The sequence below is a fragment of the Aethalodelphis obliquidens genome, unplaced genomic scaffold (genome assembly GCF_003676395.1).
Source record: "Aethalodelphis obliquidens isolate GAN/ISIS:26980383/991018 unplaced genomic scaffold, ASM367639v1 scaffold2, whole genome shotgun sequence".
Taxonomy (NCBI): Eukaryota; Metazoa; Chordata; class Mammalia; order Artiodactyla; family Delphinidae; genus Aethalodelphis; species Aethalodelphis obliquidens.
The window spans coordinates 53,607,043-53,632,582 of NW_020837946.1; the positions used below are offsets into that span (position 1 = coordinate 53,607,043).

Below are 25,540 nucleotides of genomic sequence, written 5' to 3' on the forward strand. Positions count from 1 at the left end.
CCAACTATGATTGTGGAGTTGTCTGTCTTTTCACTTTTTGCTTCACATATCTTTCAATTCTGTCATTTGGTACATTTAGGATTGCTATGTCTTCCTGATGGACTGACCCTTTTATCATTCTGTAATATGCTTCTCTGTCTCTGATAATTTTCTTTGTTCCGAGTCTACTTTAGCTGATATTAATATAGCCATTCCTGCTTTCCTTTGGTTAATGTTTGTATGATTTGTCTTTTTCCATCCTTTTACTTTCAATCTGCCTTTATAATTGTATTTGAAGTGAGTTTCCTGTAGACATATAGTTTCTTGTAGACGTCATATAGTTGGATTATATTTTTTAATTCACTTTGCTAATATGTCTTAATGTATTTAGGCTATTATATTTAATGTAGTTTTAGATTTGTTAGAGCTTAAATGTGCCATTTTCTTTTTGGTTTCTGTTTATCTTTCTATTTTTCTTTTCTCTGTTTTGTTCTCTTTCTGTGGGTTACTTGAGCATATTTTAGAATTCCATTTTTATCTTATCTATTGTGTTATGGATATATCTCTTTATATATTGGTTTTGGTGTTTGCTATAATATAGATATTATATATACATAACTTATTACAGTCTGTTGTCATTTTACCATTTTGAGTGAAGTATAGAAACCTTACTTTCCTTTACATCCCTGCACCCTCCCCTTTTTATTATATAATTGTCCTGAAATGTTTACTGTACATTCATTTAGAACCACATCAGACAGTTGTAACTTTTCCTTCAACCATCAAACATAATTTAGAAAACTCAGGAGGACAAAGAAAGCCTATTATATCTACCCATATTTTTGCTTCCTGTTTTCCTTTTCCTTTCCTGATATTTGGAAGTTCCTTCTTTCATTATTTTCTTTCTGTTTAGAGAACTTATTTTAGTTATTATTTTAAGGTTAGTTTGTGGGGAACAAATTGGCTTAGTTTTTTTCATCTGAAAAGATGAAAAGTTTTTTCCATCTTGATTTCCCCCTCATGACTAAAGGATATTTTTGCTAGGTATAGCATTTGAATAATATTGGGCCACTTCCTTCTGGCCTGCATGGTTTCTGATGAGAAATCACTGTCATTTGAGTTGTTTTTTCCTTGTGGGAAAGGTTTTGGTGTTTTCCTGAATGCTTTCTTTGTCCTAAGTTTTCAAAAGTTTATGATGTGACTTGGCATAGATTTCTTTACGTTTATCCAGTTTAGGGTTCACTCAGCTTCTTGAACCTATAGGTTTATGTCTCTTGCCATATTTCTTCAAGTACTATTTCAGTCACCCCCTGACCCTTTTTCTTTTTTTCTGGGACACCAGTGACAAAAATATTAGATCTTTTGTTGTAGTCTAACAGGTCTCTGAGGATCCCTTTGTTTGTTTTTCACTCTGTTTTCTTTCTGTTACTAAGGTTGGGTAATTTCTATTCTCTCTCTTCTAGTTCACTGATTCTTTCCTTTATCCCCACCATTCTGTTTTGAGTCTATCTACTGAGCTTTTTTATTCAGTTATTGTATTTTTCAGTTCTAAAATTTCCATTTGGTCCTTCTTTATATCTTGTATTTCTTTGCTGAGATTTTCTGTTTCTCTTTTGAGGCTTTCTGTGTTTTCATTACTTTTGAGCATAATTGCTCATTGAAGCATTTTCATTATGGCTGCTTTAAGATCTTTGTCAGATAATTCTAACAGCATTCCATGTGGCCTACACTGACACAAGAATGGGGGAGTACTGGAACGTGGGGGCTCATTATCAGATGAGTCTTGAATTCCACCTTGGCCTTCTATGACACCACTCTGCTGGGTATGCCTCATTATAACCTTGTGAGGGTGGAAGTCTAGGCTCCCCATTCAGCCTTTGTTGGCATGGATGAGAGTGGGGTCATGGTTTTTTTGTGTAGTGTTTAGCTAGAGTAGCACTGTTACTGTCTAAAAGTTTTCTGTCTTGCTAGACTGTCCCTACCTGGTCTTTTGGCTAAAGAGAGCAAGCTTTTGTTGGGGCTTTTTTGTCTTTGCCTCTTTATTTAAAAATAAATCTATTTATTTATGTATTTATTTTTGGCTGCGTTGGGTCTTCATTGCTGTGCGTGGGCTTTCTCTAATTGCATTGAGCGGGGTCTTCTCTTGTTGTGGAGCATGGGCTCTAGGTGCATGGGCTTCAGTAGTTGTGGCATGCAGGCTCAGTAGTTGTGGCTCACGGGCTCTAGAGTGCAGGCTCAGTAGTTGTGGCACACGGGCTTAGTTGCTCTGCAGCATGTGGGATCTTCCTGGACCAGGGTTGGAACCCCTGTCCCCTGCATTGACAGGCAGATTCTTAACCACTGTGCTACCAGGGAAGTCCCTGTCTTTGCCTCTTGGTGTTGCCAGGTTTTCAGCTGCAAGTCTGAGATACACAAGGCAAAAAGAAAACCCAGGAATCTAATCACTGACTTGTTCCTCAGGTCTTGAGGTTCCTAAGCGTTTGCCTTCGTCTGTCCACCTTTCACAGACTTCTTATGTTTATTTTATGTGTAATGTCTAGGGCTTTCAGTTGCACTTAGTGGGAGGAATAGGGTGAAGTACCTTTATTCAGTCATCTTGGAAGTAGAACATCCTGTCATTCCTTTTCAAAAACCTCCAATGACTCTCTGTTGCCTGTAGTTGAATATCTAAGTTTCTTAGTCTGCCAGAGACCTTCCCAATCTGTGCACAATCTTAGCTTTTCTTCGCATTTCCAACTACTCCTGTTTGTCTCCGTCACACCATCATACTGAATTTTCCCCTCTGTTATAAATAGATTCTGTACTCCTATTGTCTGTATATCATGGTCTTCACCAATTTGTTCTTTGGCCTGAAATGCCTCAATCCTTCATCTTATGGTGATGCATCACCTTAACTGGTGACTGCATCATCAGTTGTTCCAGAGGATTTGAAGCTGGAATTATTGTAAAATGTCAAAATAATATGTTCTGTATTATAATAATTACATATTCCTTCTAAAGTAAGGGATTGTTGTAATTTTAATCGTTAAAATACCTACATCACCAACAAATGATTGTGGAGGACCTACTCTTTGTTGAATAATGGACTTAAATGTTAGAATACTGTTAGATAATTTAAAGATTTACATTTAGTTGAATGACAGTTCTTTCAGAATAAAATGCTATTAGTGCTAAATGATGCCTTAGTATTTTAGTCTGTGTTAATAATTATAAAGACGCAGCCAATGGTTTGGAATCCTAGCTGCATATTATGGTCAGTTGGGTAGCTCTGAAACAATTCTTTTGCCTAGGTCCAGACTCCGGAGATTCTGATTCAGTTAGCCTGGAGTGGATGTTTTTTAAAAGCTCCCCAAGTGATTCTAATACATAGCTGGGTTGAGAACCACTGGTCTAGAATCAGATTATTAAAAAATATAAGTGAACACCAGTGATTTCAGTCACTTTTAAAGTTTTGTCCCAGGATGCTTCCAGCTGTGCAGCTTTGAACTTTGTCTTTCAGTTCTTACCTTAGCAGATTTTTAAAAACCATGTTGTACGTTATATGAAATATGATCTGGTTTGCAAAGAGAAGACAACATTTTGTGAAAATATTTCTTTAAGCACTTAAAATTATGAAGATTTTTTCAAAGATTTATTTTAATTCACTATTGATTTTTTTAAAAGATGGTTGTAGGAACAGTAAGATAATGAAGCAGCCTGTTATACAGCCCATTTAAACTAGACTGACCTTGAGTGTTTTTTGTCAAACACTTAAGATACATAGAAAGAATATAGTATCTTAGCTAGTTGTAAACAAGGAATTTGCTACTAGAGCAGAGAAATCAGACGTTGGTAGTGATTAGTAAGTATAGCACTCTTGAATGTCTTATGTTAAAATTGGTGTAGACATTTGACATCTAGGTAGTTAGTATGTTTGACTAAAAAGGTTAACAGGGCTTTTAGTTTCAGTAATAATAGTGGTTACAGCTAAGGAAAGAAAGGCAAGTCAAAGGAAGAAAAAGAGGTCAGTTAATAGAGAATGTAGAGAAAAGAAATAGGATGAAGAATTCAATTAACTTTTGTGACAACAAAGCCTTTCCTCTGAGGAAGAAGAAATTAGGTGCTCTAGTTCGTTCTTTATTTTAGGGACACTTACTCAGTTTACTGTATTATGTATGACCTCTATAAGCAAGATACAGAAAGAATTATAAAATGACACTGACTTTTTTCCTACAGTTAGTAATTTATTAAGTAATAAGTTTCTAGTTTCATACAGGAACTGGCATGACTGAGGGGACTACTGCAAAAGAACTGATACTTTATATTATGTTAATTTTAATGAATGACAGTGACAAAGTTATTGGCTCATTGTCAAATTAGTATTAATACTTGTCAGATCTTCTGTTTTTCTAAATAATGTTTTATTAATATATATTTTAATGGATTCTAAGAATTTTGAAGGAATTTAATTAATAATTCTAGGATATCTAAGGGAAAATCAAGAGAAGACATTAGTTTTCATTATGCCAACAGTTTTCTAGAGGCTTATTGGTATCATTATATGTATAGATTCATTTCAAACTTTATTTACCATGGCTGTATCTTGGTCCTTCTGGTAGGAAATAAAGGTGCCAACTCCCATGGACTCTTTTGTCTGGTGAGCAGGGCTAGGGGAAGTCTCTGTACTCCCAAACACTGAGGGGAAATTTTGAATTTATTCTTTATGCTACTGAAAGTATGCCTATTGCCATTTTTGGCACACATGTCTGATTACCAGTGCTTCGTACGGAAAATAATTACTTTCCTTATTCCTAAAGAAAATAAATTAAATCTTTATGAAAATTTACCACTTAAAATATCTCCAGACTAACTCAGCCATTTGTCTTACATTTATTGAGCTCTTTCTATGCTCTAGACACTGTACTTGGCACTTGTAGGGAAGGAGCAGTTGCATAATAGATAGTAAAATTGGCTCAGTCCCTGACCTTCTGGAGCATATACTTTTTTTTTTTAACATCTTTATTAGAGTATAATTGCATATACTTTTACTAGATGCTAAACTTTATACTTGGAGATATAGGTTATGAAAGGAACATGTAGGAAGGGCAAAGCAAACAAGGGTTGGTCACATGCTAGGTCCCCAGAAAAGTTTAAGATAAAGTGACCATCAGAAAGCCATCAGGAAAACCAGGGGGGTGAGGTATAGAAGACATCAATAACAGTTATGATTTTGCATATTTTTATGTAATAGCATTTTCTTCATGGAATCTTTCACATGTATTGTTATGTGATTAATAATTTAAGGATCCATTTCTTAAGATTAGAAAATAATTTTATTTATCCCTGTAATGTATATATTGGAAAGGAGGGCAAGTGAACCATTTGTAATATTTTCCTTTAAATTTCTTTCTGATAGAAAATTATATAATTGGCTTAGTTTTATATCAAGAAAAATAAGATTAAGCAGTGTTTAGATTTTTGTAGAATTGAGTTTAAATCAGGAATTACTGCATTTAAAGCACTTAGACCAAAAAGATGATTCTTGAACTTAAGTATTATAAAGTAAAACTACTTTTGGTTTTGTATTATTTCATATATATAAGTTTTAGTCCCAGTTCATAACTTAAAAGGCTGTGAACAACAGTGTTCTTAACAAACTACAGAAAATAAAAAATTGGAACACTGCATCAGATTGTTTTCCAAAGATGAGTGCAAAATATTAAGTCTAGGGCTTGTTCTAACTTTTATATTAAATAAGAAGCAAAAGCATATGTAATCTCCCTGTGAAAGGTATATTAGTCTTAAAATTATATTTTCATTTTGTTTTAGCTTTTATTTTTTCATCATGTAGATAAAGACTTTCCTAACATTTTCTACCTTTGAGAACCTATTGTATTCTAAGTAATTCCAAAAATAAATATGACTTGGTCCCTCTGTCAGTGAATCCCCATTCACCTTAGAATGGGACTTACACTGTGTGATAAGTGTAATAGAGATAGTATAAAATAAAATAGTAGCACTAAGGAGGGAGAGAATGGTTACTCACCCTCACGTTGTGTATTGTGTCAGGGAAGGTTTCACAGAGAAGGTGAAGCTAAGATAAGATTTAAAGAATAAATAGGAATTTCTTTAACTGGATAGATAAGGATATTTCAGTATAGATAGCATATGCCAGAGCACAAGCAATGCAAGAGCATTGCAGGTTCAGAGAACTGCACTTGCTTTTTTCCTGATGAGAAGGGCATGAAGTAGAGCAGAAAGGGCATGATCTGGAGAAGACTTAAGTCTTGTAAAAGGGTTGCCATGGAGACCATTAAAGGTTTTAAAGTGGAGTAGTGAGGTGGTTAATTTTGCAAGTGTGTGAAAGTGGAGAGTCTGGAGTCAGGAAATCGTTTAGAAATTATACAGTTAATTGAATCAATAGTGCTGTTGAAGGGAAGAGGATAGAGTCAGCAGGTTATGTTGTCATTTGTATAGAGGGTATAGGAAAAGAAAAACCTCTCTTAGGTTTTTGGCTTTGGTTTTTATAATATGTGTGTGTGGGTGCACAAATATTGTAGGGGAATAATGTAGGAAAGCTTATTATCAGATACTACTGTAATTTTACCTAATTTAAAAATATTGAAATAATTTCAGACTTACAGAAAAGTTGCAGAAATAATTCAGAGAATTCCCCTATACTCTTCTTCACCCCAGATTCCCCAAATGTTAACTATTTACCACAGTCACTCTTCATAAAACAATAAATAAATATTTTTTTCTGAACCATTTGAGAGTAATTTGCTAAATTATGGCCCTTTGCTCCTAAATCCTTCAGTTTACATGTTCCAAAAAACAAGGATATTTTCTTATATAACCACAGTACAGTCATCAAAATCGGGAAATTAACATTGATAGAACACTAAATCAGCTTAATTAAAATTCTGCTGAATTTCCTAATGTCCTTTTGAGTAAAAGAGAAAAAAATTTTTTTTCCGGGTGTAGGGTTCAGTCTAGGATCATTTGTTACTTTTAATTGCTGTATCTCTTTAATCTCCTTTAATCTGGAACACTTCGTTGGTCTTCGTGTTTCTTGATAAAAAATTTTTGAAGACTACAGTTTAATTATTTTGTAGAAATATTCCACCATTTGGGTCTGTCTGATGTTTCCTGCTGATTAGATTTAGGTTATGCATTTTTGGCTGGAATACTACAAAAGTGTATCAGTGTATCATATCTGAAGGTCCATACTACTGTTTCGTTACTGGTGATGGAAATTCTTATCACCTGGTATGGTAGTGTCCTCCAGGTTTTTCCACTATAAAATTACTTTTTTTCCCTTTGTAATTAATAGGTATCTTTTGGGGAAATACTTTGAGACTCTGCAAATATCCTGTTTCTCCTAAAATTTTGCCTAATAGTTTTAACACGCAATAATAATTTTTACCTGAATCATTGTGTACTTTTGACACATACCCATAAATCTTTGAGCACTTCCTTCTGTTCTGGCAACAAGGTGTTTCAGAGTTCTTTTGTACTTTCCCTACCCAGTGTTGGAATCTGCCATTTTTTCAAGGAGCCCTGATTCATTTTAGTGGCAGTAGTATTTAGAAATCAAGATCTAGGCACTGTGCTCATTGCTACTGAGAGGTCATTGATTTTTAGACCCTTGTATCAGTTAGGGATTTCCAGAGAAACAGAACCAATAGGAAATATATATAAGGAGGTTAATCGTAAGGAAGTGGCTCATGTGATTAGACTGGCAAGTCTAATCTACAGGGTGAGCTGGCAGTCTAGAGACCCAGGGAGAACTAATGTTTGATGGTCCATTGAACCAATGTTCCAAGGCGATTAGGCAAGAAGAGCCGATATTGCAGATTAAGTCTGAAGGCCGTCTACTTGGAGAATTCTTTCATGTTAGGGGAGGGTCAGGTCAGTCTCTTTGTTCTGTTCAGGCCTTCATCTGTTTGGATGAGGCCTACCCATAATATGGAGGGCAAGCTGCTTTACTAATTAAAATGTTATAATCATATCTAAAAACGTCCTTGCAGAAACATTCAGAATAATGTTTAATCAAACATCTGGTCACTCTGGGCCAACTGACACATAAAATCAACCATCAGAGCCTGCTCAGTGGGCAGAGCTAGGGGATACACACACACCTATATTAAGTGAAAACTATGAGTACATATTACTTTTCTTCAGCCATCATTATGGGGCTCATTGTGGCCTCCCTCCCCACTTTACGTATTTGTAACTCTCTTCTCTGACCATGAGAACTCCGGCTCCCATTATCCACAGTTTACTTATTTATTTGCTCAACCCTAGAATACACAGAAAGTAATTCAGAATTGCTAATCTTTAACACTGTGAAAAACAAAACAAAACATTTATTGGAATTCAGTGTTTATTTAGTTTCCTGTTTTTTATTTTTTTAAATTGGGGTATAGTTGCTTTACAATGTCGTGTGTTTGTTTATAGCCTGAGAGTATTATTAAAAATACTGTGTTCAAAAGTTACTTGGGTTAGTTCTCCCCTCCCCCTTTCCTCTTTAGTGTAATTGTGTTTATCATTTGAAATGCCATTAGAGACATTTCTTTCTGTTTGATTTCTCTTTTAGGGTTCTTTTTTTTTCTCTCATCATTGTTAATTTTGTTATTTTTGACAAATGTTATTTTAACATTCACATAGTTCCAAAATTTAGAACTATACAGAAAGAGGAATGTTAGTCATCCCTCCCATGTCTTCTACTTCTTTTCCAGTCCCCCATCTTTTCCATCCATTCTCTCCTACTTCCCATAGGCAGTTAGTCTAAGTTTCTCTTTTGTTTCTCTTTGCACAAGATGAGCATATACATATATATATTCTTCTTTCCTCTTTTTTACTACACAAAAAGTAGCACACTGCAGGCATTCTTTTGCACGTTGCTTTTTCCACTTGTCTATGTGTACTGGATATCTATATTATTTCATAGGGATCTCCATTCATTTTTAGAGCTGCATAGTGTTCCACTGTGTGGCTATACCAACTGTTTATTCAACTGTTCTTACACTTTGAACATTCATGTTATTTCTAATTGTATTTTTCAATAACAGCTAATACTGCAATGAATAATCTTGCATAATATTTGTTTTTATATTGTTGAAAGTGTATCTTCCCCCTTATTTTGTATATTTATGTTTTCTCCTTTTGTTTTTTCTGGATTAACCTTGTCTGTTTTCTTAGTTTAAAAAAGTCTAAGATTTTGATTTGTGAATTAGATAAATTTTTAGAAATTCTCTACCTCATTAATTTCTTTTTTAATCTTTATTATTTCCATGCTTGTGTTTTCCTTTGTTTATTTTGTTCTTTTTGAATTAGGAATTTATTTTTATTATTGATATAAATTTTCAAGTGTATAGATTTTCCTCTTTTCAGTGCATTAAATGTATCATTTTTTAGAAAATCTGTAATTTTGGTTCATACTTAACTTGTGTAAGTCAAATTGTTTACTAGTAGACAATTTAAAAATTTTGGAGTAGAATGCCCTTGTAATTTTCATTCTGTTAGTGATGTGATGTCTAATTTTATTAGACTTGTGATCAGCCTTTACATTATTTCTACTTCATGAAATATACTTTAAGACCTACATATGATCCCCCTCCACCCCCATATTTTTGGTCAGTGTTCAGGTCCACTTGAGGAGGAGTTTTTATTATCGGGGTATAAAGTTTGATATATAAGATTTACCTTTTTATATTATATAAGTTGTTTATATTCTCAGTTAAGTTCATGAGTGTGTGCTAGTCTTACATATTACTAAAGTTGTTTTTCTGAGTCTTTTTGCATCCCTTGTAGTTTCTGCCTTTAAAGGTAATTGCTGTGGTATTTGAAGCATAAGTATTCTTAATTATTATATCTTCATTGTATAATATGGCTGTCAACATTACATGTTGCTTCTCTTTGTCATGTTTAATGCTTTTTTGACTTGAATTCTTCTGTATCAGGATCACTACTCCTGCTTTTTGTTTACTGTTTTTATTTGCTTAGATATGCTTTTACCTATCTCTTTAATTTTTAGTCTTTTTGATTTACCTTGTTTTAGGTTATCTTTTTTTTTAATTGAGGTATAGTTGATGTACAATAGTATATGTTTCAGGTGTACAACATGGTGATTCACAATTTTTAAAGGTTATATTCCATTTTTAGTTGTTATAAAATATTGACTATATTCCCTGTGTTGTACAGTATGTCCTTGTAGCTTTTTTTTTTTTTAACATCTTTATTGGAGTATAATTGCTTTACAGTGGTGTGTTAGTTTCTGCTTTATAACAAAGTGAATCAGTTATACATATACATGTTCCCATACCTCTTCCCTCTTCCGTCTCCATCCCTCCCACGCTCCCTATCCCACCCCTCTAGGTGGTCACAGTACGCGGGCCTCCCACCGCTGTGGCCTCTCCCGCTGTGGAGCACAGGCTCCAGACGAGCAGGCGCAGCGGCCATGGCTCATGGGCCCAGCTGCTCCGCGGCATGTGGGATCTTCCCGGACTGGGGCACGAACCCGCGTCCCCTGCATCGGCAGGCAGACTCCCAACCACTGTGCCACCAGGGAAGCCCTAATTAGGTCTTTTTTTATAAGTTGTATTAAAAAATCATTTTCTATTAATGACTGTTGAGCTCAATCTCAGTTTTGTCATTTTATGTTATATATATACTACTGTATGCATTATGTTATATTTTTCTTTGTGATGTGCTTTCTTTGCACTTCCCTTTAAAAAATTTCTTTGGGTATTTTGGATATATTATTTTTTGTTTTTGTTATAGTAGCTACTTGTGTACTTATGCCTTTTTAAAATGCCCTCTTCCTTGTTTAACTTTCTACTATCCTTTATTTTAGTTTTTAATGGTGTGCTTTGATTCTTACCTATTGCTATTTGAATAATCAGTGAGTTTATTTTGTGTTCTTTTTCTCTCTTCTCCCATGTTTTTAGTTGAATTATGTCTACTTTCTCTTCAAACTTAACTGCAACTTTGTTTTGCTCTTAGTTCTACAGTTAAATGTGTTAAATCCTCACCATCAGTCTTTTGCTGAGGTTCCCCAGTCACCTACTGGTAGATATATCTCAATTTTTAGGAGATTTCTTAAGAAGAGCTTGTGGGCACAGTGTTCCCTGAGTTCTTGCATATGTAAAGTTGTTTTTCTATAGCCTTGATACTGGAAGGACAGCTTGATTCACACTTTTTTTCCTTGCTTACAGTGTGCCCTTGTTTTTTATGTTGTTTTTGAGAAATCTGATGCCAGTCTTAATTCTCTTGCCCTTATAAGTTATTTGACCCTTTTGCTTGGTTTTATTTTCCCTTTTATTTTTAAAGTCTAATAGTTTCATTAGGATATGTCTTAGAGTTTATTGTAGCAGGTCAGTTTTCCCTTCTACGTACTGGATCCTTTTAATATGTATTATTGGGCCTTTTGTTTCTGAAAAGCTTTTTTTGGATTGTAGTTTTAAATGTTCTAATGTTTTGTTTTTCTTCTATGGGGACTCTAGTTACACATAATTATATCTTCTTTGTCTATCTTCCATTTCAAAAACTTTCTATTTTTACTTCATTATCTCATTTTCATCCTCTTGGTTCTTTTACTGTTTTCTTCAGTGTCTTTTATTAAGTTTTTATTTGAATTTTTTCTTGAGCACCTTGCAATTTGGTCTTCAATTCTGATAGAATTTTATCTTTTTCATTCACCTCTTTTTTTTCATTTCTGTTAGCTTTTGTTTGTTCTGTTTTTCATTTGTAAATTTGTGATCCAACGTGTTTTTTCATATACCAAATTTGTATTTAAGGAGATACAATTGAGTTTGGATGTTTATTAACGTTTTCTGCTTTGTTATCGATTTGGGGGGGTATTTTTCATCAGTGTAATTGTTCTGATTTAATTTTGTAGTAGTTTTATAGAGATGAAAATTGCTCATGCCTCTGCATTTATGTGAGCAAGGCTGATATTTTAGGGACTTACGAAAATACTAATTTAAGAGTACCCTCCTCCGTTACTGTAGCAGAGTACCTACCTCTGGTAGGTGAAAGGATTGTGTGTCTCTCAATTTGCTTCAGTGGTTGGTTGATAGATATCGATATCAAGGAAGATTCCTGGGAGCGGGGAGGATCTTAAGGATGGAGTTCAGCAAGGATGATTGTCTTATTTTTAGTCCCTTTAATTTTAAGCATTGAAGCCAGTGTAATGAGCTTAAGCTAAAATGGGATTTATTGAAAGCTGGGATTTCACCCTACACAGAATGGCAGCTGGGCCCTCTTAGGTACTAAAACCAGGGTGAGAGGTAAAGCAACCTGCTTAAGGTCACACAGCTGAAAAGGGGCAGAGTTAGGATTTGACCCCAGGTCAGTCTGACTCTAGTTCTTAATTATGACACCCTTCTGCCTCTGCTTATTTTCAGGGCTTCCACAAACAGTACAGAAGTCATTAAAAATGGGAAGTGCTGCTTTGTTGCCTCCTACCTAACTGGTATGCTTTGTACCAGAAGCAGGGGCCACTTCAAGAAAGCCCTTTTAAACTTAAATCATTTTTCTGTAAAGTAAACAGTTTCTCACTTTAAAAAATTTGATTTTGTATGTAGTGTGTTCCAATAAAAAAGTAGTATTCTTTCTAATTGCTGTTGCCATAGTCTCCCTTCCAAAATATAGGATTAGTTGATGGCAGACATGATATTGCTTCAATTATTCAAAATACTTGCTGTCAAAAGCTTCTTTTTGGCTGTCCAGAGGAATCCCAAAGTTTCTTCTGTGGTTGTTTTGTGGATTCTACAAATCAGATGATCTGACAAGTGAGATGTGTATGCTAGAATCAGGAGCCATCTAAATATTGCAAGAAAGAACTAGGAACTGGAAAAGTATTTATAGATATTAAAATGAGAAAGTGAGGTGGAGGAGGGGCTGATGGTGAATGCTGTAATAAAAGTGAAGATGCAATTTCAGAAAATGAAAAAGTGTTCATTTAAATAGTGACTTTTTCCAAGTGTTGAAAATAGATAATGAAGACTCACTTAGGCTATAAATGTAGTAAAGTTAAATAAGCCATTTCTAAAAGCCAAAATTTAGAGTTGGCTCAGCATAAAGAAGGCTTTATAAAATGGCTGTTATAAAATGCCTGTCTTCATTCATGATCCCGATGGGCCAGGTCCCAAGATGTTTCAGTAAAGGTCCCTGAACTATGTAATTTAATATTCTCCTCAGAGTAAATGCATGCTCTTTTCATAGTGCTTTGTCAAATTTAAAATTATCTGATCGTTTTTACCTTGCTGCTTCTCCTTCTTCCTAATTATTCTGCCCAGTGGCACTTAAACGAGAAAGCTGGCAGGATTGTGAGAAGGGATTTTATTCAGTGAATATTTATTGTGCATTGGTCATGTGCCAGGCTTTTTCCTGGGCAAACAAGTGGATGCATTCAAATGGCTGACTTAACACCTACTTAAGATTTCAGAAATAACTTTCTTGGCTCTGTTGACTGTATAGGTAAAACAAATTGTTATTAAATTGGAACATGCTCTTAAGTGTTAATACGTGTTACATGCAAAACCTTTGGACTCTCTTTCTTTTCTGAGTCAAACAGTATGGTACTTAATTGAGTCTTCCATCTAAGAGATCTTCCTGTCTTCTGACCAGCCACTACATCACAGTGAATGCCTGTTGTGGACTTAAGCTTTTGCTTTTCTTAGTAATTTAATTTCTTATAAAAGAGTATAATATAGTGATATATAAAAGAGTATGAAAGTGAGAGGGAGACTGCTGAGAAAATGACTCCAGTTACAAAGTGAGAAAAACCTAAAGGGACAGGAAACAAAAGTCTCCAGTGCCAGCACAGCGGTGAAAGCAGGGATTCCACCTGCCTATCTGCTTCTTTGTATCTTCTGGTTATTTTGTGTGTCAGAATTGGTCTCCTCCTCAGCAGTTTTACATGGGGACCAAATACTCAGATCTTTCTACATAAAGAGCTTTAGGATATGTTGGTGAATATTTTAAAAAATTGTATGTAGTCTATTTCCTGTTTTTTCTTGATTTTGAGATAAAATATTGCTAAATGTAAAAAAAGTAAAGGATTGTAGCTTCCTCTTTTACAGTATTGGTATGTTTAAAGACTTAGTTTTCTTAATTTAATCATGGACATTTTCAAACATACAAGAGCAGAGAGAGTAGTAAAATGAACCACTGTTCACCCATCATCTGTCTACTTTCAACAGTTGTCAATGTGACCAATCCTATTTCATGTATGTTCCCCCTCCCCATTATTGATGCAGATCCCAGACATATTTTGTTTGTAAATATTAAAGTATCTGTCACTAAAAGATAATGTACTCTTTTTAATAAATATAACCTTACTGTCATTACATCTGAAAAAGTGAACAATTCTATTTGAGAGGTGTTAAAGACCTTTATTATTCATATCATAATACAGGTCACTGTGTTAAACAAGAGCATGAGAAGTAATGTCACTTAAGCCTTGGACTCAGCCTTAGGTTTAAATGCCAATTTTGCTGCTTTTTAATAACTTCATGACCTTGGGCACGTTAACCTCTCTTCATCTCACTTAGCCTCAGTTTCCTTAGCTGTTAAATGGTAATAACAGTAATTCTAGCCTCATAGGATAGTTGTGAGTTATAAATGAAGCAATGAACATGAAGTGATTAGGATACTGCTTTGTATATAGAACATTCTCAATAATATTAGTCGTTGTTATTTTATTTGGAGGTATAAGGAAATATACAGATAACTAATTTCACATTCCACCTTTTAGTGTAGGTGATGTTTCAAAGTGATTTGCATTCAGTGATCCTCTAAGCCTTTGAGTTTTCGGGAATGCCGAAAAGTCTTAGTATTATTTTAATTCAAAGGTATATTTTACACTTTTCTCAAAAGCAAACAGTTTGTTTTAAGACATGTGATACTGTTGAAAGCAATAAATATTTAACCTTTACTCAAATCTTGGATATTTTTATGTGTGTTGGTATGAAAACTTTGAGATACCCTGAGATAAGACCATTATTTATAAATCTCCATATAGGTTAAAAATAAAAAGCAAATCTAAATGCCAGTTTACCTAAAGTGATAGTTTGGGCAACTGTGAACATAAAAGTGGTATCAATATTATTGCTTACATTCTCCTTTCTTCCCTCTATTTAATCCATTTAATCTTTTTTCTTATCTTACTCCATCCAGAATGTACAATGTTGAAGGAAATTTGTCTTTGCAGCTGAAGTTCTTTCATAGTAGTGTGTTCTAATTATAGTGGAAGTCAGGGGATAAAATGTTCAGCATATGCAATTCATTGTACAGACTTTCTGGAACATACTGCTTACACATCTTTAGTGTTTATTTTTTAATACTTAAAGTGCTCATCACTTTCATGCAGATTTTCCTGATTTACAAAATGAGCAATTCTGTTTTTTATTTTTTGTTAGCTTTATTGAGGTAAAATTTATAGCCATAAAATTTACCCAATCTAAGTGTACAATTCAGTGATTTTTTAAATAGATTTACAGAATCATCACCACAGTTTGATTTCACAGCATTTCCATCACCTCAAAAAAGAATCCTCTGCCCATTACCAGTCATTCCGCATACTTACCCCACCTCTAGGCAACCACTATTTTACTTTGTCTCTATAGATTTGCCTCTTTTGGATATTTCATATAAATGGAGTCATACAGTTTGTGACTTTTTGTGTCTGGCTTCTTTCACTTAGCATAATGTTTCAAGGTTCATCCATGTCGTACCATGTGTCTATATTTCATTCCTTTGTATTGCTAAGTAATATTCTATTATATGGATGTACCATGTTTTGTTTATCATTCAGAATTGATGGACATTTGGTTGTTTCCATGTCTTTAGTGTTTTGACTAATACTGCTATGAACATTTGTGTGTAAGTTTTCACGGAGACATAATTGTTTTAAAAAATTATTAACATATGTAGAAATAATGGTTCTCTTTTATTCATGTGTTTTTAATTTTGATTTTATTATGTGACAATATAGTGGAGAGAAGCTCTGTGCAGGGTTTTAGGAGTCTGAGTTTCATGTTAGTACTCACGTGCTTTGTGGCCTTAGAAGGATAAATCTATGTCTGTAGATCTCAGTTTCTGCTCTAGATTGAATATTTGTATCCCCCCAGAATTCATATGTTGAAAACTAATCCCCAGTTGATGGTGTTTGGATGGGGCCTTAGGAGGTGATTAGTATTGAGACCCCGGAGAGCTCCCTTGCCCTACTACCATGTAAGGACAAATGTAGAAGATGGCTCTCTGAGGACCAGGAAGTGGGCCGTTACCAGACACTGAATCTCCTTGTGCCTTGATCTTGGACTTCCCAGCCTCCAGAACTGTGGGAAATAAATTTCTTTTATTTATAAGACACCCACTTTATGGTATTTTCATTATAACAGCCTGAACAGAAATGTGAGAAATAAACTTCTGTTGTTTATAAGCCATTCAATCTATGATACTTTTATTATAACAGCCCAAATGCACTAAGACAGTTTCCTTATTAATAAAATGAAAAAATTCAAGTAGATGCTCTCCATGGTTCTAAATCCCTGGTTATAAATCTATTAATTTCTGTATGACCTTGGGCAAATTATTTAATTTCTCTGTGCCTCAGTCTTCTCATCAGAAAAAATGGGGATATTAATATAACTATATGTTGTTCTGAGGATGAAATAATATTCTTGGAATGTAAAAAAAATGCCAAGATGTATTAAGCTATGTGTAATATGTTTGTGCCCATTTTAGTTTGTTGGAGCAAGAAGGCCTTAGTGGGAATGCTTTGGCTGTGGCCTTCATGGAGAATCAGTGGTAGTAAGCTAGTAATTGGTAGAGGAAGGAAAATTTAGCTGCTAATAATAGGTACCATTTATTGAGTGTTTAACATTCTGGAGTATACTAAAGACTATACATACATTAGCTCACCTAATCCTGGGTCCTGTGGGTTCGGTGATTATGCCCATAAAAGAAAGCAAAGGAATTGCCCAAACCACCTAGCTAGTAAGTGGCTGCCTCAGAGTCACACCCTGGCTCTAACTAAGACTGTGATGTTTACCACTGCACCAGACTGCCTTTCAGGGAGAACAACTCTTTGGAACAGAATCCCATGGCAGAAAGGTCTTCAGCGGGGGAGGACTTTGCTTGGGAAAGATCTAGCATTGCTAACAATCCTTCTGAGGGATAACAGGTGCTGGTTCACAGTTTTCTGTATGTCTTATATTACTTTGTTCCATGTGATTGTGATGTGACATTTTAGTTAATGAACAAGTTAAAGGATTTGCAGTATGTTCAGTATTGTTTTTGTAGTTTTACCTCAAAAATACATTATAATATACATGGTTTTGTTAAATGGACTTTTAATCTGATGGAAGACAACTTTCACATGTTCCACTGGCTTCTTTCTGCTTGGGTAATGCCATAATAATTTCCATTTTTTTGAGCAGTTTTCTGTCTCTTTAGTTAACTTAAATTTTTTAAACTTTCTTTTGTACTATATTTTTTAACTTTTTTTCCAGTGTGGTGTTTGGTATATACCAAATATTGTCATTATATAAACAAGAAAACTTAATAGTGCCAAAGTCTTAATTCATGTTTTGTATATATATTATTTCATTTGAACAAAAGTACTCTTTTGTATATGTGTGGTATCCAACATATAAACAATTTGGTACTAAAAATTAATTTGTATGCCAGTTATTTAGAATTAGGAACTTGATGATACATATGAACTTCTGTTCAAATCCGTTAGACTATTATATGTCTGAATTAGATTTAGCCTGAGATTAGCTCAGTGAAAGGCATGTATGTCTTTGCCAAGTGTAGAGGAGGAACATTTCTTTCTAGGATAAAGGTCAGTAGAGAACAGGTTTAGTGATGACCCACCCAGAGAAATTGTGAGATAAAGAGGAAGGGAGGAGACACCTATAGCAGGTCAAGAGAGGTTGGGATCTAGAAATAAGACCGTGAGTTTGTAAAGTTATCACATGCTTCCCCTGTTGATGGAGGAAGACCTGTACCCAGGCAGGGGAACTCAGTGGACACATCCATTGCCCTGGGGAAAGAAGCTGTCCAGGCTTCTTGGAGTGCAGAAGCCGTGCAGGAAGAGAGCTCACCTCAGAGAGCTGTGACAGCAGGTGAAGAAGCTCTAGCTATAGGGTACTCTATAGCTGGGGATGCCAGAAATACCTTTACCTTATTGGAATTCCATCAGCCTGATTCACTTCTGTAAAGCAATATTCCTTTTTCCTTTTGCTGCCCCAGTTTTGGTGAAGGAGGATTTACCTATAAATTAACACAGACAAGAAAAGCCAAAGATTTGAAAAAGTCATGGAGTAAAGGACTTCTTGAAGCTGGACCTTCAAAAATGAAAGTTTGCTGCTGCTAAGGGTTTGGTAGACTAGCTAGAGAGGTGGGGAAATCCTTAAAGAACTGACTTCCCTTTGACTTTGTAGATATTGGTGTCTGGCTCCTGTGGAGAGGGGGCAGGGCAGGGAGGGTGATGTAGGGGTAGTTGCTTATGTTGTTTTTGAAAATAGTTTTTAAGTGGTAGGCTATCATTACCATAAGCTTTTCAATTTTTGACGTTTAAATACAGTGTAGGACTTTTCATGTCCAATTGGACCTTCAATATAGAATTTTCTTGTCTTTCAAGGTAGATTATATTTTCATAGAAACCTCAGAACTTTCCGTTTCCTTCCTCCCTCCCTCACTGAATAAACTAGGGCCTGATCCATCTGTAAAATACTTGACATTTCAGCTTTCAATTTTATTTAGAAGAATTACTGTTTTGGATAGATCTGTATTTTGATGAAAGTTAATAATTATTTTATCATTTTCATTTAAAGTCTGTCCAAAAGGATTGTTTTTCTTTCATTTAGAACTGTCAATGTTATTGTAAAAACAGATTAATAATCATACACTGGCACCTACAATAATAAAAAAATGACAGATATTTTCAACTGTTGAACTGCTTTACTGATATATTTTCCTAAAGTTGAGTAATGTTTATTCCTGCATAATTTTATATACGTATACATAGTGTGATGAGCCCAGTTAGGTAGTAGTGAGTACCTATGTGTGCTTGTTTGTTTTCATCTAGGATTGCTCTTGCTCTGTCACAATAGTTGAAGGTATTTCTAATCTGAATTTAAGGACAGCTATAGTATTTCTTCTGAAAATGCAGGGCTGAGGAGCCTGCATTCTGATTTTGTTCATTGCCATTATGTGTCTACATGATGTAGACTCATTAGAGATGATTTAGTTAGCCTTAGGCTATCTTAATGGGTTTTCACTGGTTGTTAAAAATGCCTCTTGGAAGAATCTAACTAAATTTTCCAAATAAACTGGTTGATTTATACTTATTGAGAGAGGAGTTCCAGTGTACCCACTCATATCATCAATTACAGTCTCTTATGAAGTGTAATTTGCCCAGTCTTGATTAAAAGGCCAGAGTTCTCTTTTCCTGCTCCTTAAACACATCCTCTGCTGCCCTCTAACGGCTGCCCATTGATAGCACCCATTGAGGTCCCCCTTACCATCATCATAGACCTGCCTTCCTCTGGCATCCAGTGATTTACGTAGCGGCTGGATCCGTGGGAGAGTGTCCCAGTAGAAGGAGCTGGGAGAAGCCGCTTTGAAGGAAAAGTATGCACAGGTGGTCTATTATCACACCACAAGGTGTCGACTGTCAGGTAGTTGTGATAACGTTAGGTTTCCTAGGGTATGTGTTTCACTTTACTGATGGTCTCATATGTTTGTTCATTTGTTCGTTCATTTATCCATTCATTAATCAGATATTTTTTGAATGCCAAATATATCCAGCGCCTCGCCTTGACTCGATCTAGTAGGTGCTTATTGTAGATTTGTTAAATGAGTGAATGAATGAGTAAATAAATGTAAAGATAAATAGGACTTGGTCTCTAACTACTTAGTTGCCCCAGTTTTCCTCTTTTAACTCTTCAAGGTCTTGAGAAAGATGTTCAAGCTAGAAGATAGATACAAATATCAGTTGAAACTTAGTCTCCTTACATTTTTCAGAATTTCTCAGAATTCATCATCCCTAACGTAGGGATTCTGTTTTTAGGTAGGGTTTATTTTGCACCTAGGAATGATGTTAATTTACTTTGCTGTTTCTTGCTTTTGGTTGAAAGCAACATGCAGTCATGGTTGCACATTTTCCTTTATGTTCACCAGTTTCCAAGGCACTTCACCTGCTGTAAACTCTGGCTTTCTGCCTCTTTTATGTATTATAAATCGTGACTTAAAATAGATCGTTTTAAATAACCATATATGAAATATGACATGTTTGTGTTAAGCATGTTGTGAATTTTCTGCCATTTTTTAGGCCTGCTTCACTTGGCAAATTTTTTAAAAGACATGTTTTCCTTGTCACTTTCCATTGATTCATATCAGGTATATGTCTGCCACTGACTTCATTCCTTGTTTGAGAATATAATTCACTCAGATATATTTAGGTTGAATAAGCTTCTTGTGAAAAATAATGATCTATATCTACCTACTGGAGAAGAGCATGAGCAAATACCTCATGTTATTTAACATTTATTGTGGTGATGGTAGTGGATGGTTGTATCGTCTTTTGCAGGATTTTCTCTTTATTTTGTGTGTTTTGTACATTATTCTATGAACTATATAACTAGAAATGGCAGATTTTTTTTCTTATGGCTGTGCTAATGACTTGAAAAGTGTAAAACAAATGACTTGCAAAACCACATTTAATTGGAACTAGTAGTACAGTAATCATTACTTTTTATTATCCATCTCTTTTATGATAACAATGAAAGAGATTGATGTAAAGGAGACTGTAGAAGGGAGGAAGATATAAAGAGTAAACATTACAGCTTTCATCTCTTGACTGCTTCACATTTTATTCATCAATTCATTTGATATTGGCCCACACAGCCAAAAATCTATATTTCTCATTACTTTAAATTACTTTTTCATCACTTTCAAAATGTTCTTTAAAAAAAAAAGACTGTTGGATTAAAAAAAATTAGTATTTTGCCATGCTGAGGTGGTTTTGTGAAGTCATGGAAAGTTTGGAAAGAGCATGTGTCTCAGGAGACAGTGATGAAATGTAAGATTGCTTCTGGGTACTATAGTTTGCCAAGGTAAATCTAGACTAGAGATTGAAACCATCTCCCTTTTGCACTTTAAGTATGTGGAGAACACAGTGGTGAAAAATTTGGCACTTGCTGGCATAAAATTGATAACCTGACTTGCAAAGCTTAGGTAACACAGATATTATTCAAAGGATTACCTGCAGCTATCATTTCTCATGCCTTAGGAATTCCAGAGGTTCTTTTTTCTTGGGTACTGGTTAATTAGGTTTTATTGTGGCAAGGCTTAACCCTCAGTGTATTGATGGACATTTTCATTCAGAATAAATGGCAACAGATTGGGGAAAAAAAAAAACCTACAAAGAAGCAGCAGCGGTGCTGAATGATTGCAGATAAGACCTACCAAACTCTGAATTGCAGTTGCTTCCTGTACCAAGTTTCTCCATTGACTAAAAGAGAAGGCTGCTCTAGCTAAAACTTAAGCAGAAAGGGGTTCATTAGAAAGATGTATATAACTCAGAATTTATGAGAAGGATGGAGAAATAGGCTCAGAAAATAGGAAGGACACAAAGGCAGTTGAGAAGTTGTCTGGAGCATCCCATTGACAGCCTAGATCAGCAGTTCTCTTGTTACTAGGTTTCGGGGGGGTCTGTGAGTTCAAAACTATTTTAATAATAATTCTTAGTACTGCCCCTTTCACTGTGTTGACGTTTGCACCGATAATGCAAAAGCTAGGACTCCATCTTGTTCAATTGGCCCGATGTCACTGGATGTTTTCAGGGCTGTTTTATTGGTAAGCTGATCATGTGATATTGAGAACATCATTACTGGAACCAGATTGCCTGGGTGTGAATCCTAACTTCCCCAGTTACTAGCTTTGAGATGTTGGGCCACATTTAACCTCTCAGCCCCATTTTACTTTTCTATAAAATGGGGTTAATAATAGTAGTTATCTCATAAAAATGTTGCAAGGAGTAATTAAATTAATATAAGTAAATCATTTAGAACAATGTATGCCTTGTAGTAAACACTTGGTAAATGTTAACTTGCTTAATCATCATTATCAGACTTTTACATCTGGTCTTTGACAAGCTGGTCACCAGAGAAGGGAGCTTAGCCGTGAGTCTGAACTGTCTGGTTCTTGTAGTGCTGGAGAAAAAACTCATCAGGTCAAGATACTGATCTGGAAACATGAAGTGCTACTATTTTAGGTTAAACATGTAAAACATGAGCTTTTCCCTCATTCTTCCTACTAATTGTATGTTAGCCTGGGCAGATGTAGAACAAAACTGAATGAACAAATTGCAAACAAATATTCGAGGATAAAACTTGAAGAGAATATGTCATATTTACTTTGACAACATGTTTTCTTTTGTAGATATATAAAAATAGTAGTGATTTTTTTTAGTTGTATATACAAAAGCTGTAAAATAATATACTTCTTTAAGTAGCCTTGCTTGTGTAGCCATTATCTGACAAGTAATAAGACTACATCGTTTTTTTTCCAAGTAATCTGGGAATTTTTTCAAAAGACTACATTTTTTTCAGGGCAAGGCTGTGACTTGAGTTTTTAGCTCCAGCTGAAAGCACAGTGCTTGAAATGGGATAGGTTCATAGCAAGTATTTGCTGAGTAAGTAATATAGAGTCACATTTTCTGCTCTGCTGGAAAATTATTTTCAAGAGAGTGTGCTTTCTGATTACTGTAGTTAATAACACTATTGCATATTTGAAAGACCTAAGAGAGTAAGTCTTAACAGTTCTCATCACAAGAAAAGAATTTTTGCAACTATTTATAGTAGTGGATTTTAACTAGATTTATTGTGGTGATCATTTCACGATATATACAAGTATCAAATCATACTGTACACTTGAAACTAATATAATTTTCTATGTCAGTTATAGCTCAATAAAAAAAGAGGAGGCTGTTTATAAAAGAGTATACTTTCACTAAATGCAATGCAATTTTACAGTGTCCTCCAAGGAACTGTCACTATATAGTGATGGTATGTGGGTGTAGGACAAGGGAAGGAGGGATAAATGTGATGGAGAATACTCTCTCAGACATGAAATTAAGTTTAGGTGGCTAATATAATTGAACCTTTGATTTTCTTGTTATGTTTTGTTTTGAAGTTCCTGCTTTTCTTAAAATCGTGCTTTGATGGTATATTGGGCTGGCCAAGCATACAGATGCCTGCCATGCCAAAGCTCCCATTTAAAGGAAACTGTCTTGCTCTTAGCCCTTGCTGTATGAATAGTCCCATTTTGTATTTTCCATAACCCCTGGGCGTACCTGAGTGGACACTAGAAAACTAAACCAAGATCAGTGAATTATGGCTTGGTACAAAAAGATAACTAGGCTAATCAGATTTTCTCCTGGCAAATTTAAAATATAAAATGTGGAGAGATAGAGGCAGTTAACAGTGAGGGCAAAAATTGAAATAGTATATTGGGAAATAACTTGAGGTAAACATGAGGATAAGGTAAGTTATTATGTGTTATGGGGAAGCAAAAATATGAGAAGTGAGAGAAAGCCATTTAATAGTGGATCTGAAAGAATCAGATATTTGGAATTAAGCTGCGTAAATAAGTAGAGTAATAGATATTGCAAGTTTGATTAATTGATTCATTCCTTTATTCAACAAATAATTTGTTGAGTTACTGCTATGTACCAGGCACTGTTCTAGCCCAAGAGCATTGCTCCGAAAAACAGTTAAGCCAGTGATTCTCAACTAGCTGTGATTTTTGCCTGCCAAAGGATATTTGGCAGTGTCTAGAGACATTTGGTTGTCACAACTGGGAAGGGGGAATGGTATTAGGATTCTAGTGGGTAGAGGCCAGGGATGCTGCTAAATATTCTACAAGGCACGGGACAACTCCTTACAGAAAAGAATAAATAATCTGACTCAAAGTGTCCGTAATTCTGAGATTGAGAAACCCTGCGTAAGCCATTAAGTATAGGCATACCTCAGAGATACTGCTGGCTCGGTTGCAGACGACCACAGTAAATACTGCAGTAAAGCAAGTCACATGAATTTTTTGGTTTCCCAGTACAAATAAAAGTTATGTTTATGTAATACTGTAGTCTGTTCAGTGTGCAATAACATTATGTCTAAAAAAACAATGTACATACCTTAATTAAAAATATTTTATTGCTAAAAAATGCTAACCGTCATCTGAGCCTTCAGTGGGTTGTAACCTTTTTGCAGTGGTAACATCAAGGATCACTGATCACAGACCACCATAACAAATATAATAATAGAAAGTTTGAAATATTGCAAGAATTACCAAAACGTGACGCAGAAACACGAAATGAGCAAATGCTGGTGGAAAAATGAGCAGTAGACTTGCTCAATGCAGGTTTGCCACAAGCCTTCAATTTGTAAACAACACAATATAGTGAAGTATAATAAAATGAGGTATGTCTGTGTATATTTCATAGAGTAATTATTATCTTGTAGTTGACATTTAACTTTCTGTGTTTTCAGAAAGGAAAATTTACTGGAGGAAGTTTACTGGAGTAAAATGGAGGCCTCAGTAATATTACCCATTCTGAAGAAAAAACTAGCCTTCCTTTCAGGTATGTTTTCTTCTTAAAATTGGAAGTGTTTGATGTATAAATTTGTTTAATCTTTTTTTCTTTGATAAGTTTGGCAGAAAGGCATTTCCTTTTTCTCTGAATGTTTTGTTTTAAAGGTGTTTCTGAGACACCTTGTACTCAGAATGGATAGCGGTGCAAGCCAACTCTGTCACTGTTGGTGCTTGGCAGCCAGTTTTCATTCTGTTCTGTAATTTGATTAAATGACCTCTACAGGGTAGATGTCATGACATCTCACCTCTCATATAAAAATGAAATAACTAATACAGGCTGAGAATAATTGACAAACCAGCATCTAAAGTATTGTTTCTGAAATATAGAGTAATTCATTTTTGTGTTATCCCGTCCAGCTTTTGTCTTCCATCTTCCTATGAGGGGGGAGTTATGAAATAAATTACATGGTTTTCACTTTTTACTGCTCGAATTTGGTTATAAGGCTTGAATTTACCTTCCATTATTAACCCAAAGTCTGCATTGACTAAGAAGAGTCAAAGAGAAGCTTCGAGATATATTGCTAGTGTGAAAGCAGTGGTGACGCTGGGTGTAGCAATTTTCTGGAATTTTGGACCATTGAGTAAATTTGCACATGCTTTAGAATAGGTACTGTGACCCACCTATTGAAGATTATTTAAGTTGTATTATCTTGCTTTTTCTCTCTTATACTTTTTAGGTCCTATCAGAATTGTCTTGATATTTAGGCTACTAATGTCCTTTTCAGTGTATATTGTATCTCTCTGTAAATTGGCATGTTTTTCTAGTGTACATTATAAAGGAGAAAATAAGATATTGAATTCCACCAGTAATATTAGTTCTTTATTTAATATGTGTTTTCTTTTTTAAAAAAACTTCTTCCCTTACCAGTTGACACTTACGTTTTCTCTCTATTTTTTTATGATATGAGTG

General features: G+C 34.9%; 1 protein-coding gene across 4 annotated transcripts in view; it reads left to right on the plus strand.

Moving 5' to 3' along the window:
* The window catches only part of SESTD1 (SEC14 and spectrin domain containing 1), a 142,846-nt gene that overhangs the window by 22,854 nt on the left and 94,452 nt on the right, over window positions 1-25,540 (plus strand). For all 4 annotated transcript variants that reach the window (XM_027126934.1, XM_027126943.1, XM_027126961.1 and 1 more), the window contains one exon: window positions 24,528-24,619. In XM_027126934.1, the coding sequence (XP_026982735.1) occupies window positions 24,565-24,619 (55 nt within the window). In that variant the 5' untranslated portion in view covers window positions 24,528-24,564. The remainder of the gene's footprint in view (window positions 1-24,527; window positions 24,620-25,540) is intronic.